Raw genomic sequence first — 17,017 nt, 5'->3', positions numbered from 1 at the left:
AACTGATGAAAAGTAGACTAATCATACCTGCCATTTGTCTGTGTACAGCATTGGAAGGCATCACCATATCTTACCATCTCTTGACTCATTTTTGCTAAGTGTTAAGCTACCATTTATAGCATTCCAGGTGAGAGCTATACTTACTGAAATTTTCAAGTCAAAAAACATTGAATTAGAGGGCTTCCTGTGAGGTCATCTTGACAGCACCCCAAACTTATAACAATGAACAAATCAAGGAAGGACAGTTTCTCTGTCCTTCAGTCAACTATATTTTTCAGGATAATGGTTTTAAAATCTTAAAAAATCTGTCCAGCAATTTTTTTTAAAAAAAATTGTACCTATGTGTACAGTATGTGTACACACACACAAACACATATTTCCTTCCTTCCTTCCTTCCTTCCTTCCTTCCTTCCTTCCTTCCTTCCTTCCTTCCTTCCTTCCTTCCTTCCTTCCTTCCTTCTCCTTCCTGTTACTTTTTAACTCCTGGCAACTGTCCGGACTACTAGTCCCTGCTGTTTTCTTGGCTCGGATTTTTAGAAGTGGTTTATCACTGTCTTTGTGCCTAAGAGACTAAAACTCACCATCTTTGGTTTTTCTTGCCTGATGCCTTAATTGCTATAGCAAATTGGCCCTATCTTTGATAACAAAACTGAATCAGGGGTGTCATTTCCCTAAGAGAAATGACTAGCAATGATCCTTTGAATCCTCAGAGTGAAGAGAGAGAGAGAGAGAGAGAGAGAGAGAGCTTTCTCCTGCTTCCTGCTGAGACGTAGCAAAGGCAGGAGCCCCGCCCAATAAGCTTGTCAGCTTGTCCGAGAACAGTGTGAGGCCACTCTTGTTTTTTATAGACACACACACAGAGAGAGAAAGAGAGAGAGAGAGGGAGGGAGGGAGGGAGGGAGGTTGGTAAAATGAGGACCCAGATTGTTGGGGGCAATATGCTGACTCTGTAAACTGCTCAGAGAGTGCTGTGAAACATTACGAAGTGATATAGAAGTCTAAGTGCTATTGCTAAGTGGTATTGGTACATGCAAATCAAGCCTTTATCCTATTAGTAAAATGATTTCTTCTCAGGGTCTTTTAAAGAACCAAAGTATATTACTTGAATTATTTTCTTCATTAGAGAATTTTTAGCATAATGATTTTTGCTAAATTTAAATTTAATAAATATTGAATAGGGGTAGACAAACTTGTGTATTCTGGAAGCCACACTTTATTCCTTCTTTGGGGATGCAAAAATTGTGGTTGATGATTATTATGGCACTAGAGTGGAGGAGCAAATTATTAAAAGGAGCACCTTTTATTTATTTATTTGAGGAACTATTTAGAAGGTATTTAAATGCCCCACAAATGATAAAGAAAGAATTAACTTCGGGGGCCATAATGGAATCTTAGAGACATCTATTGATATTGGATATCAAAGCCCAATATTTCATTATATTTCATACTATTTCCAGATGTAAAATAGTAATTGTAACAAGTGGACAAGTACCCTCAAATGTTTTGGATCTTATGTAGAAAACATATTACAGAAAGGAAACAGCTAAAATGCAATACTGCGTCTGAAATTGGCATTGTGGTGGTGTAGTGGTTAGAATGCAATAGTGCAGGCTACTTCTGCTGGCTGCTGGCTGCCAGCAGTTCGGCAGTTCTATATTCACCAGCTCAAGGTTGACTCAGCCTTCCATCCTTCTGAGGTCAGTGAAATGAGGACCCAGATTTTGGGGGGCAACATGCTGACTCTGTAAACTGCTTAGAGAGGACTGTAAAGCACTGTGAAGCGGTATAAATCTAAGTGCTATTGCCAGGGCTTTTTTTGACATAGAACGCCCAGAACGGAGTTCCGGCATTTTTTTGGGATGGAATCTTGTAGGGTAGGCAAGGCGGGTTGTATGACGTGTATGAGTTCCAGCACCTTTTTTTTTTTTTTTTTTTTTAGAAAAAAAGCACTGGCTATTGCTATTGTAAGGGATTGCCTTCTAGTAAAGGGCTGTCTTTACTTTCTCAAGAAAAAGCAGGCAGGAGGTAGATAGGCAAAAAAAAAAATAATCTCCTTTTTTGCATATTTAGATTAGCAATAGAAAGCTGCCTTGTGGTAGTTCAGAGTGATTGACCAAGAGGCTCAGAATTTCTTCCTAGGAACAACAGCAAATTATGATTGTTTTAAATGAAGATGTGAACTGGAACTTTTTATGTGAGAAACACATGTTTTGCCACCCTATTGTGATTCTGTTTATTTATGTAGATTACTGCAGTTAGGGAGGGGTGGAAAATGGCACTTTTAAATGCTTCTCTTTTAAAAAGAAATTTCTCCAACTTTTGTGTATTATTTTTTTACTCATTTTACTATGTTATGCTTTGCAGCACCATCTGCTATAAGATCCAAAACATTTGAAGGTACTTGTCCACTACATCTTTCTGCAAGTAGAGGAAACCTGGAATGTACTGCTATTCTTCTGGAATCTGGTGCTGATCCTAATGAGCTCACTCATGATGCCACCACACCCTTATTTCTAGGTGACTATACTGTTATCAAACATTTAAGAGGTTACACAGGAAAAAAATCCTCAAATGTAGACATTTCAAATTTCTTCTTTTCATAACTGATCATCATCACTTTAATTCTTCTAGTTGTGTGCTTTGGTATAAACCAAAAGAAATATAAAAATAACAATAATGCCATCATTACTTTATATTAATACAAAGTTTCAGCTAGTCATAGTTCTTGAATATACTGCATATATAGCTGTTATTGGATTGTTTCCTTTATCAGTGTGCAGGATATACAAATCCAACTATGGCAAATGCATGGACACATCTGTGCAGTTTTGTATTGTGTAGTTTTCCATTTTTCTCACTGGTATTGCCCAGTGCTCTTCAGTTTGAAGTGTTGGGCAAGTGGTTCACAGTTGCTTCTATTTTAAAAAGGGTTTGCTATATGTGGGCAAGATGGATAGGTCATTTGGCTTCATATTTACAATATAGCTGGTCATTCTTGAGAGTAAACTATATTTGGGTCTTGAACAGTTTTTGAAAGCAAGATTTGTGATTCAATGCATATGTGTTTGTTTTACAATACGATTCACCTTTTAAAAAAGCAAAAAGCTTACCAAGGCTGGTACCATCTGTAGCACTAGGACTGTGATGGATTGTGTAAAGTAAATGGCACTGTATATATGGCCCAAGTTTTTTTGTTCTTTTTCTTGTGTTTTGAAGGTTCCTTTCCCCCTCCCTCACCTCTTGTTTGAATGATGATAAGCCTATTTTAGCATAATAATTTTGGATATTCCTGTATCAGAGTGCCAGACCAGTGTCATTGATTGTTGGCAATTATGTTCAGAAGAGTTCTGGGTGCCATATAACAGGGTCTGTTTTAGGGACTGACTTCATCCTTGTCACTTGAATTAGTACTATCTCTTTCTGTAATAAGCAAGGTGTTTATTTTGCTTTGAACCAAAACCAGGATAGATTATTTTCATCATCTTTCAAATATATTTCTTATTTCCCACATGTTGTTTAATACACCTTTTGCCATTTTTCAGGTGGGAAACTGCCTCCTTACAACGTCAATTACTAGTTCCTTGTACAAATGGGCAAAATTCTATTGGTCATTTAGTTTTTTAGCTGCTTTGAAAGGGAAGAAAAAGTGTCTCATTTAAGCTTTTAGGCCCATACACCAAGGTTTACTCCCAAGGATTGTATTGGAAAGGTAAGGTTGTGAAACACTTGGAGGATTATTCAATAATTGAACAATGGTCACAGGACTAATGGAAATGACAATCTTTTAAATAGGGAGGAACCAACTGCTATGAATGAGCCGGTAGATGTCAGTGTTATCCAAGGAGCAGCAAAATGTTGAATTGATTTTAAACATCTCAGACTTCAGTGTACTCTTATAAATTACAGCACTTGTTTCAAAAATTCAGTGATGCTTTGACTAAGGAAGAAATCCTTTACTGGAAACTCAGAATTGTGTAATTGGTCTCTGGATAGGTTGCAGAAATATCAGGATATCAGTAATGAATAGAGGTGTAGTGGTGTTGAGAGTGATTATGTGCTCTCAAAGGAATAGAATTTGTCTCAGTGCAGCTTGGACTGGTGGCTGTCTTTGGATATGTTTGCATTATGTCTTAATGTTTTATTGTTATCACTCTGATCTTTGGCTAAACAATTAGATTTATTGCAGAGGAAATAAAACAATCAGTTTGGAGGCTGCCAGGAATGAGAAAAGCCTCATTAGCCACACTAGCTTCAGAATTAATAATTCTTTACTTTCAATGCTTGTCAAGCTGAATTCTAGCCCACAGGCTAGAATTAACCTGCTAGAATTATATTTCTGTATTGTGAACAATTGTTTCTTAAGTAATTAGAGATTTTCTGCTGGTTGCAATGATCTGCTATAGATTAGAATGTTCTTACTGTATACAGGATTTTTCAATTTATCCCCAATATCAACATTGCTAGTTGATTAGTATAGAGTAACATTGCTGTACATCAGTAGGCATAAAAGAATTCTTTTTCTTTCTTTACCTCAAAGTTACAGTAAAGCAAACACATATTCATTCCCCAATTTAGAAATCAGAGCGCTGATCAATGTAATGTAGCTGTGGTGCTGGTCTTGTTTATAAAATATGATGGTAAAATATATATATAATAAACTCCCCAAAGGTTCATTTTATACTGCGTGTAGATACTAGTCAGTCTAGAATTATGCAAAACATGCCTGGGTTTCAAATTATTTATTAAAAGGAAATTTGATGTTTTGACATCTTTTTTTTGTTTCAAATGATAAAAAAGAGCATTGTGTTTGTTTGAAAAGAGAAACCTCTTTTTCAAAATTCCATTCAGAGCAAAGCAATTCAAGAGTTCTCTGAAATCAGCCTCAAAGCCATAGGCTCTCAATTGAATTTGGCTACTTCTAGAAATCCTGTCCAACATCTCTTTACTGTTGTAGCTTTAGTTGTTACTTGGTCTCAGCCACAATAAAACCTATTTTCAAAGAGTTCCTGACTTTGCATTTTCTTCATGTGTGAGGATTTGGGATTTTGGAGTTAATACATCTGTGGGAGAGTTAAATCTACATGGAGAATTAAAAGTGATCAAGGCAAATTCTTGGCTTAATGTGAAATAGAAACTGCCTTGGCAGTGCAATAATCAGACAGGCAAAAACTTGGAAAGAAATAATATATTCTCAGTTCTTCCTTTGTTCAACTTGTTAAGATCATACAAGTTTCTTTAAAAATGCTGTTCTTAACATTGCCTTTTAAACTTTTCCACCTTTTTAGGATAGTAATGAACCTCCACAATTTATAAATTAACTTATTGATTAGAAGCATTTACCACTGTTGGACCTTATATCTTCAATCCCCTACACATCACTTTTTCACTATAATTTTCCTTGTTGCATGTTTTTCATAGTATTCATCCTTCTTTTCCTAGAGTTATGAATTTATATTGCAGTAGACATATATGCATTAGATATATAATGCAAACCACTCAGAGTCACCTCGCAGTGAGATGGATGGCTAGCTAGCTAGCTAGCTAGCTAGCTAGCTAGCTAGCTAAATAAATAAATAAATAAATAAATAAATAAATAAATAAATAAATAAATAAATAAATAAATAAATAAATAAATAAATAAATAAATAAATAAATAAATAAATATCCTACATATGCTACTTGTGTATATCAAATTCTGTCTTTTTTCTCATTCTGTATCTCCCATCTCAATTCTGATCTGGAGGATCATCCATCTTGGTAAAATTTCCTGTATTGGAGAGAATAGAATAAAAAGAACCTTTCCAGTTATAAAATTTCTACTAGTGAATTGAGTATTGGGTGCAATCCACAGAACCTACTTGACTTTTAAGTGCATATAGTATTTTCATAATTTTTTAAAAAAAGGTTTCACTTTCATTTTGTAGGAGAGAATAGCACAGATAATATAAGCATTCAAGATTTTTTCATTTTAGAAAAGTATTCTCTGAATATGTTTTTGGTCTGTTTGCACATTTCATATATACAGTATATGCAAGATATTTAAATCTTGCTATCTGATTTTGAATTGCTGATGAAGCTACAGAATAACTGCAGTGATGCTGATGTTTCCAAAACTGCCTTCGCATGAATGAAAAACTACTGAATAATAATTGTATTTGTTGCCAGAGATGAGATCTATGACATGTTGTTAGGAAGATAAGTTAATATCTCTTTTTAGGTTTTTTTTTAGTTAACTGAAAGCCTAACAAAAGATGAATCTTAAACAAGACTTTTAAAATAATATAAGGTGGTCAAAATCAGCTGCCAAAGGGATGCTTTCCATAGCGTGGGAGCAATACAGAAAAAAGCAAAAAGCCCCTTCTTGTGAACCATAAAATGAGTCTCCTTTAACAGGCATATCTTCAGAAGGACATCTGCCACATTTCTGAATAGTCGGACAAATTCATAACAGACATGAATTCTTAAATAGTAAGGCCCTAAGTGGAAGGAAGGAAGGAAGGAAGGAAGGAAGGAAGGAAGGAAGGAAGGAAGGAAGGAAGGAAAATTTCCAATATTCCCTGCCAGATTCTTACAAGGAAACTCAATGGGGAAGCTGGCAGGAAGTTGGAAATTGCTCCTGCTCCCACTGTTTTTTTTTGCCTCCCCTTGGTCATTCTTTTTCTCTGTTTAGGTAAGAAAATATCTCTGAAATGATGACCCAGCGGGGCATGGGTTGTCTATTGTATAATAATAATAGCTTTTAACCCACTCTTTGAAGCTGTTGAAAACGGACATACTAATGTGATTAAGCTTCTCCTTCAACATGGAGCCAATCTTAATGGATCCCACTGCTGGTCTGAATGGAATTCTTTGCACCAGGCAGCTTTTCAGGTAAGCTATAAATCCATAATTTCATTTCCATGTGAATAAAAGTTTTTCTCTTTTTCTCTTTAAAGAACAGGTTTGTATAGTTTTTCCAAGCCATTTACTTTTTGATCTGTGACAGTGTAGTACATGAAACTCAGTTTAAATGCAAATGATCATCCTCAATATGGCAAAAGCTGAAGAGAGTATATACTTTTAAAATAATAAAAGTATTACGCATATTTAAGAAATTATCAGATGTAATATGGGTCATAAATCTCTTATTGAACAATAATTCACTTGAACTAATTATTTTATCCCATTACACCGAGACCATAAAAAAAAATGACATAGGTTTTGGTATTTAAAAAGTGAGCACCAGCCTATGGTTCCTGAGATAGACTCTCCATCTCTTTAGTTTTTTGGTGTAGTAGACTGCATTTTGACATTTACATTTATATTCCACAGTTCTAAGTATGGTAATTGTTTTTATAATGACTTCTTTGGGTTGTGGTGGACAGATCTTGTTGAAATCAACTGTAATATCTAGATACTCACGCACAAGTGGGAAAGGGCTTCTGTTTTCAAAAATCACCGTGCTTCCTTAACTTGATTCAGCCCTTTGTTTCTGATCCTGTGCTATTTTGAATGAAGAAGCTGTTAAGGGAAGGTGAAGGACGAATTAGAAAAGCCCCACAGCATGAGCAAAATGGTGCAGAAATACCTCTGGATTTAAACCAGTGAGAATTCTAAGTAATGGGGACTTTTTGACTGGAAGTTACAATTTTGATGAAATCCTTTTCATTTAATGCCTTTATTTATTTACCATGTATGTCTTTAAGATCTTCCTGAGAGATTGTTAGACTTTTAGTCATCCCACATCTGTAAAATTCAAATCTTGTTTTGATTTATTCTATTGCTTTGATTTTTTTAAGGTTTTATAGCAAAACTAGCTCATTTCTCATTTATCTTTATATCCATCTAGCCTTTAAGACTAAAAAAGCCGAACAAACCTTATAGAGTCATTTTGTTGTTGTTTTTTCTCCCTTGAGAACTGCTTTAAAAACTCTTTTGTAAATCAGTCTTTCACTTGAGCAGAATTAAATGTTACAAGAAACAAAAGGCTGCATTATAAAATGGGAGTCCTCCAAATCTGTTTTGGCTTATATTTTGCCTGTATCCCATTGTGTGTTTTCCGTTCTCACTAGCAATATTGTAGTGGGCTAGCATCAGCTGAATTTATCTTTAAGGGACCAAGGAACTGGCTACAAATAAGTGAAAGATTTCAGTTCTATAGCTGTATTTAACAACCTATCTTTCCCCCCATTTTAGAATTATTCTGAAATATTGAAATTACTCCTAGATGAAGGAGCCAACAAAGAGTCTGTAGATGATTTTGGGATCACACCTTTATTTATTGCTGCACAATATGGAAAACTGGAATGTTTAAGGATACTTATATCATATGGTAATTTCTGCAAAACTACAGTTATTGTGGCTTTCATTAGTAGAAGTTGTGGGTGAATTGTAGCAGATAGATTATATTATTAGCTTCTTATTTTCTGTTAAGACTCTGATCTAGGGACTGACTGGCAGAATAGAATGCCATGTGAAAAACAGAGTTTGAGCGATTATACACATCTCTTGTTGTATGATGAGATCAAATGATATATCTATGGTCAACTTTATATGACCTCCTCCCTTTCCCCCCAGAAGCAGTCTAACATGGAATGGCTGGCAACTTCTCATAGAACCTTACGGTTCCACTGAACCTAGTTGAGAAACTCTGGGCTAGACAATAAAGAATTTAAGCTGGGAATAGACAATAGTAATAGCCAAAAAACAATGAGTGGTTACATCAAACATGAAGTAATTAGAATTATAGGATCTTGCTATTTCTTGAGTCTTTTATCAGAAGTTATGTGCATTTTTTTGCTGTAATATTCATAGTCTGAATGTTAGTCTTGCTAAATTTTACTGTGTTAAAATAAATGCCTAACTGAACCTGAAAATAAGGATGATTCTGTCCCTATGACTGTTCTGGTGAGCAGTAAAGATCCAGTTCTTCTGTAGAGCTTTTGAAGACATTAGAATGATGAACATTGTTCCTAAGCTAAGGGACATGAGGCGATAATGTTTGAATTGCATTTAATACCTTGTGTTCGGATAGAAATGGGTACAGTTGCAGATTTGTAGAAATCCTGAAAAGATTCAGTAACCTTATTGTAATCCCAGTAGTTATACTAGTTCCTGTCTAAGCATAGATTATAAAAATAAGGTTTAGTGGGCCATTGAAAGGGAGGAGCATTTGCATTGGTCAGTCTTTATCAATTTATTGAAATTCCCTTGTCAATTTATTAAAATTTCCTCATCAGGAGCAAACATCAATTGCCAAGCTAAAGATCAAGCCACACCCCTCTTCATTGCGGCCCAGGAAGGCAATGACAAATGTGTGGAGCTGTTACTAGCCGAAGGAGCCAATCCAAACCTATACTGCAATGAAGAAGAATGGCAGCTAGCTATCCATGCAGCAGCACAAATGGGACACATTAAGTAGGTGATATGAAAAAAATGCTCCTAGTTTCTGTTAAAGGAAGAAAGAGCATAAATTATGAAATAAAATTAATATAAGACATTTTGAATAATGGAAATAAGACATTCCTATTTATGATTATATTTTCTAAGCAATATTAGAAATTATTTAATCTTTCAGATTTTTAACAGTTGATGAATCAGTTTTGTATCTGCTCTGATTTTGACTGATAGTTAAACCAATTTTATTTAGAATGTTTTTCTAACATCTTTCACTTTCTTCATTGTTTTTTATATATTTATGTGGGATAAAAGTAAAAAAAAGATTGATATTTCTCTGAAATGAATCGGCATTATGATTGTCTTGAATGACCCAATTTGTCCTTGAAAATTCCAGAAAATAGCAATGTTTGGATTGAAAAATGTAAGCCTTAAATCTTATGCTTTTAACCAGAACCAAAGAACAAACCAGCAATTCATTGTGAGGCATTTACATAGATAAGGAAGAAAAGAAGGATAAAGGAAAAGAAACTTTTGTATGAATGGAAGTTTCCTTCTTCCTTTAGGGGAGAGGTCCCCAACTTATAGGCTGTGGCCCAATACCGGGCCACGGCCTCTTGGCTGCCGAGCTGTATGAGTAGCTGGGCAGTGCACGCGCATGTGCTCACTTCCCCTGGTGCCACTGTTGTCGCGAGTGTTGTGTGGGTGGCGGCAGCGCTGTTAGTATCGCGCGGGCAGCAGCGTTGCCACAAACCTTGCATGGGCGGCAGCGTCACAAGCGGCAGGTAGGCTGCAACATGATCCTCGCGCAGGAGCGGTGGTGTGAGTCTTGCACCGGGGTGGCATTGTTGTGGGTTGTGGCATGATCCTCGCGTGGGGGCGGCGGCACGATCCTCGCCGGGGGGCAGCATTGCTGCAGGCCGCAGCACGATCCTTGCGCAGGGGCAGCAGTGCGATCCTCGCGCCGGGGGCCGGCATGGCTGCGGGCCACGGTGTGATCCTTGCGCGGGGTGGTGGTGCGAGCCTTGCACCGGGGTGGCATCGCTGTGGGCCATGGCACGATTCTNCAAGAGTCATGTGGAAGATATGGAGTCTAGTGGATGGGATAGGGGTAGATAGGTGGGGGGTGCTGCAGTATCCCTGTGGCTGGTCCTAGTGGCAAATGACTGTTGGGGTGCTGCAGCAGCCGTCACTTTGGGATCATGTTGTTAGCTTTTAAGGGGGGGTGTCTGCCATAATTTTGAATGGTTGCTAAGCAACTGGTTGTAAGTTGAGGATAACCTCAACTTAAAACCAGTTGAATTTGATGTTAAATTTGTATTTTGGAGAAACATTCAGACTACCATGGCTTAGAATAAAAAAGTACAGTAGAATAAAAGCAACCCCAGTAAGGAAAAATATACAAATGTGTTTGTATAAAAATAATAATAAAAAGCAGCTTAAAATCATTGTTTCATAATTCCAAAACAACTAAAAAACCCAAAGCTAACAGTAAGAATAAAAAAGGAAAAACATAATAAAAATAGTTATGACTAAGGATCAATCTCATACTCTCTCTCGCATCCAGCCTTCTGGAAAACTATTACTGAAGGGGCCAGTCTAACATCTGGAGCAGTGTTTCTCAAACTTGGCAACTTTGAGATGTGTGGATTTCAACTCCCAGAATTCCCTAGCCACCCATGGGGATTTCTGGGAGTTGAAGTCCACACAGTCTTAAAATTGTCAAATGTGATAAACAGATCTAAAGGGAACCTGTTCCAAAGAATAATAGTTGGAAAGCAATGCTTTCTAGCCTCAGCTTCCACCATCTCCTGAAAATGGGGCACTATAAACAATATCTAATAGGACAGCCTCCCTTTCCTTATAATTTAAAATATTTATCCCAGCTTCACTGTGACCTATGAGGTAATTTTATTGGGTTCCTCCTCGCAGACTATTTATTTAATGCATAACAGGCAGTCTCCAAAGGAAGATTTCCTTTTTTCCAGGCTAGGTATGGATTACCTCTATATCCCAGGGTAGTGAAGGAAATGTGTTTTGGGGATGAAGGGAATTTAAATTCTTCTACTTACAGCTTTCTGTAAATAGTTCTGGTTTCATATCAGACTTTTGACTGCATGTATCTGGAATGCTGTTTGAATGAACACACCAAGCTACAGAAATTGGGTAGATTAAAAGAGGGCTATCAGGAAAGAGAAAATAGATTTAAAAATAAAATAAATCTCTGTCAGAATGTATTAAATGTTAGATTTATCTTTTCAGTAGCTTTAAAAAATCAGATTTCTTTACTGTAAAAGCTTGTTCCAAAAACCTAGGTGCTGTTTAAATTTTAAAAAGGGTAAAGAAGCATCATTTATAGAGTATGACTATCTCAGCTTCTCCCTCTGCTGGAAAAAGAAAAGTTTTGCGCCTTTTTAAATCTAGGGGCAAAATTCCAAAATTTGAACTGAGACTGGGAAAACCAGGAATTAATATTCCAATCTAGGTAGCTGAAGAACTGGGAACATCTGTTTAAACAGGTGATTTGTTTAACATTTTAATGGCTTTTGATTTATATTCCTTCATGGTGCTAAAGTCTAATGTTATTTCTCTGACAAATTGAGCATGTAACCTCAGCCTTCAATCTATCAGGTTGCATATGGAGATTCCAAATCTTCTCTGGAGTGTTTATGTGATCTTTAATATTAATTTGAAATACCTACTCAGTTTTCTTTTTTTTCACTCAGAATGAGAAATAGCAGCTTGCCTATCTAGAATATTGCATTATCCTTTGTATTTTTCCTTTTAGTCAGCTATTTTATTGCAATCTGAACAGGTCTGTCGTTTATCTTTTATGTTAACCATTTGGAGTTTTAAAAAATTAAATAGGAATACATTTTATCTTTTCTTTTTTTTAAATAAAATTTGGTTAAGTTTTTTTCTGGTGAGATTGGTCTATCATCCAAGGAGGAGAGGAAGGATGGATAATCCAGCTACATGACTACACGCTAAATGGCCATGAGGTTGCATTACTGCAGTTATTTTGGTTTTTTTAATCTGTTAATTGCTAAAAAGGTAACACTGGTTTGAGAGTCCTATTTCCCTCACATACTAGAATTACACAGAGGACCCAGAGGATTTCTGAAAGAGAAGGTTTGAGGACCTTCAACTTTTTACCACATGGGCTCAGTTATCCACTATGGAAGCCCTTGAATCAAGCTCAACAGCTAATAACAGCATGAATGAAATTATGCAATTTTTTTTGGCAGCAAAATTGAGATTATTTGCCACTGACTTTTCTAGGATTTTTTTTTTAACCAATATATCTTGTCTGCAGCCCTGGTATTTTTTTAAAGGTCTCACATCCATTAGGCTGAACCCTACTTAGTTTTAGAATCCAGATGAGATCAGCTGGTTCTCTTACCACTTGCTGAGATTTCAATTAGATGCAGAACACATTAAAAGGCAGCAAATAATGGTTTTGTTTTAAAATGTTTTCATCTGTAAGATACATAATAAAGATTTTTGTGCTTGCACAAAATTTTACATTTTTGCAGTATATTGCGCATGCTGATACCGGTTACTGACCAGGTTTGTGGTAGTGCTGAAGGCAAAGTGAGTCCTGTCTACTCTGCAATCTACAGTGGTCAGGAGAATTGCTTGGAACTCTTGCTTAAGGAAGGTTACAGTCCGGATGCTCAGTCTTGTCCCATTTTTGGCTGCAGATCGCCAATGTCTCTTGCTTTTCAAAAAGGGTATGTATGTTGTTTGCAGTTATTAAGGGACAAGGATATTATGGGAACTATAAACTTGCAATAAGATGGGTGGCCAAGAAAATTTAAAAATAAACAACCTAGCAAATAAGGTGAAAATATTATGGGAGCAGTAACTGGTTTGTATTAAAGGTTTTTAAAACTTTCTACTTTCAGATAATATTTCAACTTTAGTATGCCGGTTAAAGTAGTTGCTTGGAAAGGGCTTAGAACAGTTCTACACAAACATATTGGCCTCAGGACCTTTTTATATTCTTAAAAATGAGTGAGGATTCCAAAGAGCTTTTTTATGTGGGTTATATCTTGCAATATTTATTGTATTAGAAATCAAAACTGAGAAATGTTAAAATGTTTATTTGACTTTGTGACATCCGTAAAGGTCTCAGGGACCCCTGGAGGTTTCCAGACCTCACTTTAAGAATCTCTGCCTTAGAACATGCAGCTTCACATTTCAGGAGAAATCAGTCAATACAGGAAATAGTTTTGGGGAACATTCTCTGCTGTTAATTGATCCTTTTTATGGAACTGTTATTAAGCTAAAGAATCTTATTCTCCATATCAGATTACAATATTATTGTAACCTTGTGGAAGACTCACATAATATGGAAAAACCTGTTGACAAACTCTGAAATGCTTTTTACCTAAATGAAAAGGTAGTGAATTAGGGCCACAGAGTCGAGAGATTTGTTATTTTATAAAAAACAATGCATTGCTTATTATACTTCCACAAGCTGTTGAGGAGAATCAGAGTAAAAAACTCTGGCATCTACTGCCAGTTAGATGAATTCATACACAAGAGAGCTGTTATGGTTTAGTCTAGTGGTTAAGGCATCAGGCTAGAAACTGGGAGACCATGAGTTCTAGTACCGCCTTAACCATGAAAGCCAGCTGGGTGACCTTGGGGTAGTCACTCTCTCTTAGCCCAACTCCCTCACTAGGTTGCTGTTGTGGGGAAAATAGGAGGAAGAAGGAATATTAGATATGTTCACTTCCTTAAGTTTATATATATGTATATATGTAGGTCTTTGGTTATATATAAAAGGTGGGATAAAGAAATAAAAACAAACAAACAAATAAACAGTATATTGACTTGTATTTTAAAATATGAAATACTTTATGAAATACATCAGTAAAGATAAATTTCAAAGCCACATCTTAAATTTATTTTATTAACACACCTATAACACACCTTATATTTGATAATCTAAATTAAATATTTCTGTTCAATTACTCTTTGGAAAGATTTTAAAAGTTAGTTATATGTTAGGCATATTTTGTTCATTAAATATTAAGTGGATTTAAGTGGATTTAGAATAGTGAACCAAATCCAGAAAAATAAATTGAGTTCATCTCTTTTGAAACTTAATATCACTGCTTTACTCTCTACTACTCATTATTGACCCTTCAACCTATGATCATAAAGCAAAGATTATGTAAAAATTAACTTTATTTTCAATTCTACTTTCTTTTCTTTTAGCAGAGTATTTGCTCTAAACCACTAAATCACACTTGCAGAGTTATCTAGGAATAAGCCTAGCTAGACTTAGTTGGACTTATTTCTAAGCATCCAGAAATCCCAGTACTAGGTCATCTCTAGGCACAGAGCATCCTTGTAAAAAGTGTTTAAAGGATATTCTTCCCTTTTGAGAAGAATTTTTTTCTATTATATTTTTTTTGAAAGCTGTGTCTCATGAGCACTTGATATAATTTATGAACTTGAATGAAATGGTTCTTTTTTTACATTTTTTTGCTCAAAATGGTTGTTCTTGTGTTCTCTTATTCTTAATCTGTCTTTTTTACATTTTTAAAATGCACTTTATTAAGATGCTAGTATGCATTCTTCAGGGATGTCTATTGCATTTCCTTTACAGAGGGTTAGTTGAAACATTTATTGAACATTAATTTGCCCATATTCTACTTTGAAATAAGAAAACCATTTTGGAATATGTTCAAATAGATATTGCTAATCCAATATTTTCTGGCTATGTACTATCTTCAGCCCTCAGAGCATGTTTGGTGACCTCTATGGATCGTTCGTTGAAATATTTTGCTGGATTGGCATTTGTATTCAAAGAGATCAACTAATTTCATGGATGGTGTAGAGCACCCCTTAGCCTAGTGCTATTTAAAAAGTAGGAATTAATCAGCTATCTAGCAAATTAACTAACTGGTAGGTTGCAGGTTAATTTCTGGAAAATTTGTTTGAATAAATACTGTGTTAACATTTTTTATTATGAAGATTTGTTGCACAGTCATCCAGATGTTCAGATCGGATTTGCCATTTTTATTTACCTGTTGAATCCAAGGGATAGGCAGATGTGAATGTTTATGGTGTTACACATATTGTCACAGGATGAAAGGTGTTCTGAGTAAAGCCTTTTGCAATTGGTTTGATGGTGAATTTGTCAATGTTGATGGTGTTCAAGTGGTGTTGCAGTTGTAATGGGATTGCATCTAAGGCACCTATTACTATTGGTACTACCTTTGCTTGTTTTACCACGCTAGCCTCTGTTCTGTTGTTTCTTATCTGGATGTTGTTCTTTCCAGAACTGGTCCATTTGTTTCAAATATCCTCTTCTTGTTGGACTTCATCTGTAATAATCTGTAAGAATATCTGCCTTCTTTATTTTCAATCATATTTGTGACGGGTAAACACCTTTTCTTCAAGTAGTTTTGAAGCTGTTGGCCCTAGTTGTTCAGCCAACAGTTCTGAGTCCTGTAGCCCATTTTTCACTAGATGTTCAGGACTCCCAACATCTAGTGTGGTCTTTGTTAACCCGGGTTACGACTGAGCCAATATGGATTTCTGTAATTTACGTCTCACCATATTTTTAAAGGGGGAAACACTGTTTGTCTGATTCCTCTGATGAGACCTGTCGAGTATGGTTGAACCTCTGGCATAGTTCTCATCTTTCTCAGAGTACACCCAAGCCCCATAACCATGTCAAGGTAGTGTCTCACTGGGGTTATTATTAAATTTATTTGCCGCCCATCTGTCCACAAGGCAACGTGGGGCTGCTTGCAAGGTGTAACATGTATATGTCTTGTACATTTCTTGCAGAAGTGAAATAATCCTCATCCTTCTGAAATATGGAATCAAAATTCTTGAAATAGATTTAGGCCTCTGTCTGCTACATAGAAGATACAGTCTATTTCGGCATTTCTTGAGGAAGGATTGCAAGCTTCCATGTCAACAGCACCTGGCAGAATTTTTAAAATATGCAGTCACTGCAGGACATGAGTACAGAGAATGGCTGCCATCACTCTTGCTAGCTGGGTTTAATCCTGTGAATCTTCTCTCACATGATTGGTAAGCAAGGTAATATAGATATATAAGTATACTGTATGATTGTGTATACATACTGGTGTGTTGCTAAATGTTTTAAGAAACAGCTTTGCTGGCTCCATTGCTACTTATATTAGTTGTAGAACAGCTGATTAATGTTCTAGGTGTTGAGGCTCACTCTGCTGTGAACCAGATCACAAAATTAAGAAAACGTATCAATTGGCTCAGCAAGCTGGTTCCAGTTCATCACTATGTAAATATATTTACATACATCTCTTTGTAGGCAGAAATACAAAAATCTGTTCATGCATGCATCCATACCTTTTATATCATAGGAATTGCTTTTGTTACTCAGTATGATTGCATGGAAATGCTAGCTTGTATAAGTGGGTAGTCCAGGTAGGATTTCACATTTATGAGATTTCTACCCCTCCCCATAGGAATTCACCAATCAAACAAATTACAGAAACAAATTTATTTAGGATTATGAAGGCCTTAATTTGGAGTTGATACCAGAACTGTACTGATTGCCAAGTCCTTCCTAAAGTTAGAATCCATTCCTGACAACCGCCAGACTTCTTTTATCCATTCATATAACAAAAAA

At 36.0% G+C, this 17,017-nt stretch overlaps 1 protein-coding gene across 1 annotated transcript in view; it reads left to right on the top strand.

Moving 5' to 3' along the window:
* ASB3 (ankyrin repeat and SOCS box containing 3) overlaps positions 1 to 17,017 on the top strand; it is a 30,812-nt gene that overhangs the window by 2,351 nt on the left and 11,444 nt on the right. The window contains exons 3-8 of the mRNA XM_015813686.1: positions 2,365 to 2,517; positions 6,758 to 6,870; positions 8,176 to 8,311; positions 9,219 to 9,396; positions 12,912 to 13,109; positions 16,189 to 16,437. Coding sequence (XP_015669172.1) covers positions 2,365 to 2,517; positions 6,758 to 6,870; positions 8,176 to 8,311; positions 9,219 to 9,396; positions 12,912 to 13,109; positions 16,189 to 16,437 — 1,027 coding nt within the window. The remainder of the gene's footprint in view (positions 1 to 2,364; positions 2,518 to 6,757; positions 6,871 to 8,175; positions 8,312 to 9,218; positions 9,397 to 12,911; positions 13,110 to 16,188; positions 16,438 to 17,017) is intronic.

The sequence above is a fragment of the Protobothrops mucrosquamatus genome, unplaced genomic scaffold (assembly GCF_001527695.2).
Source record: "Protobothrops mucrosquamatus isolate PMUCROS unplaced genomic scaffold, P.Mucros_1.0 scaffold181, whole genome shotgun sequence".
In the NCBI taxonomy this organism is placed as follows: Eukaryota; Metazoa; Chordata; class Lepidosauria; order Squamata; family Viperidae; genus Protobothrops; species Protobothrops mucrosquamatus.
Note: the sequence above shows the minus strand (reverse complement) of the source record. Positions and strands in the feature narration are given on the sequence as shown.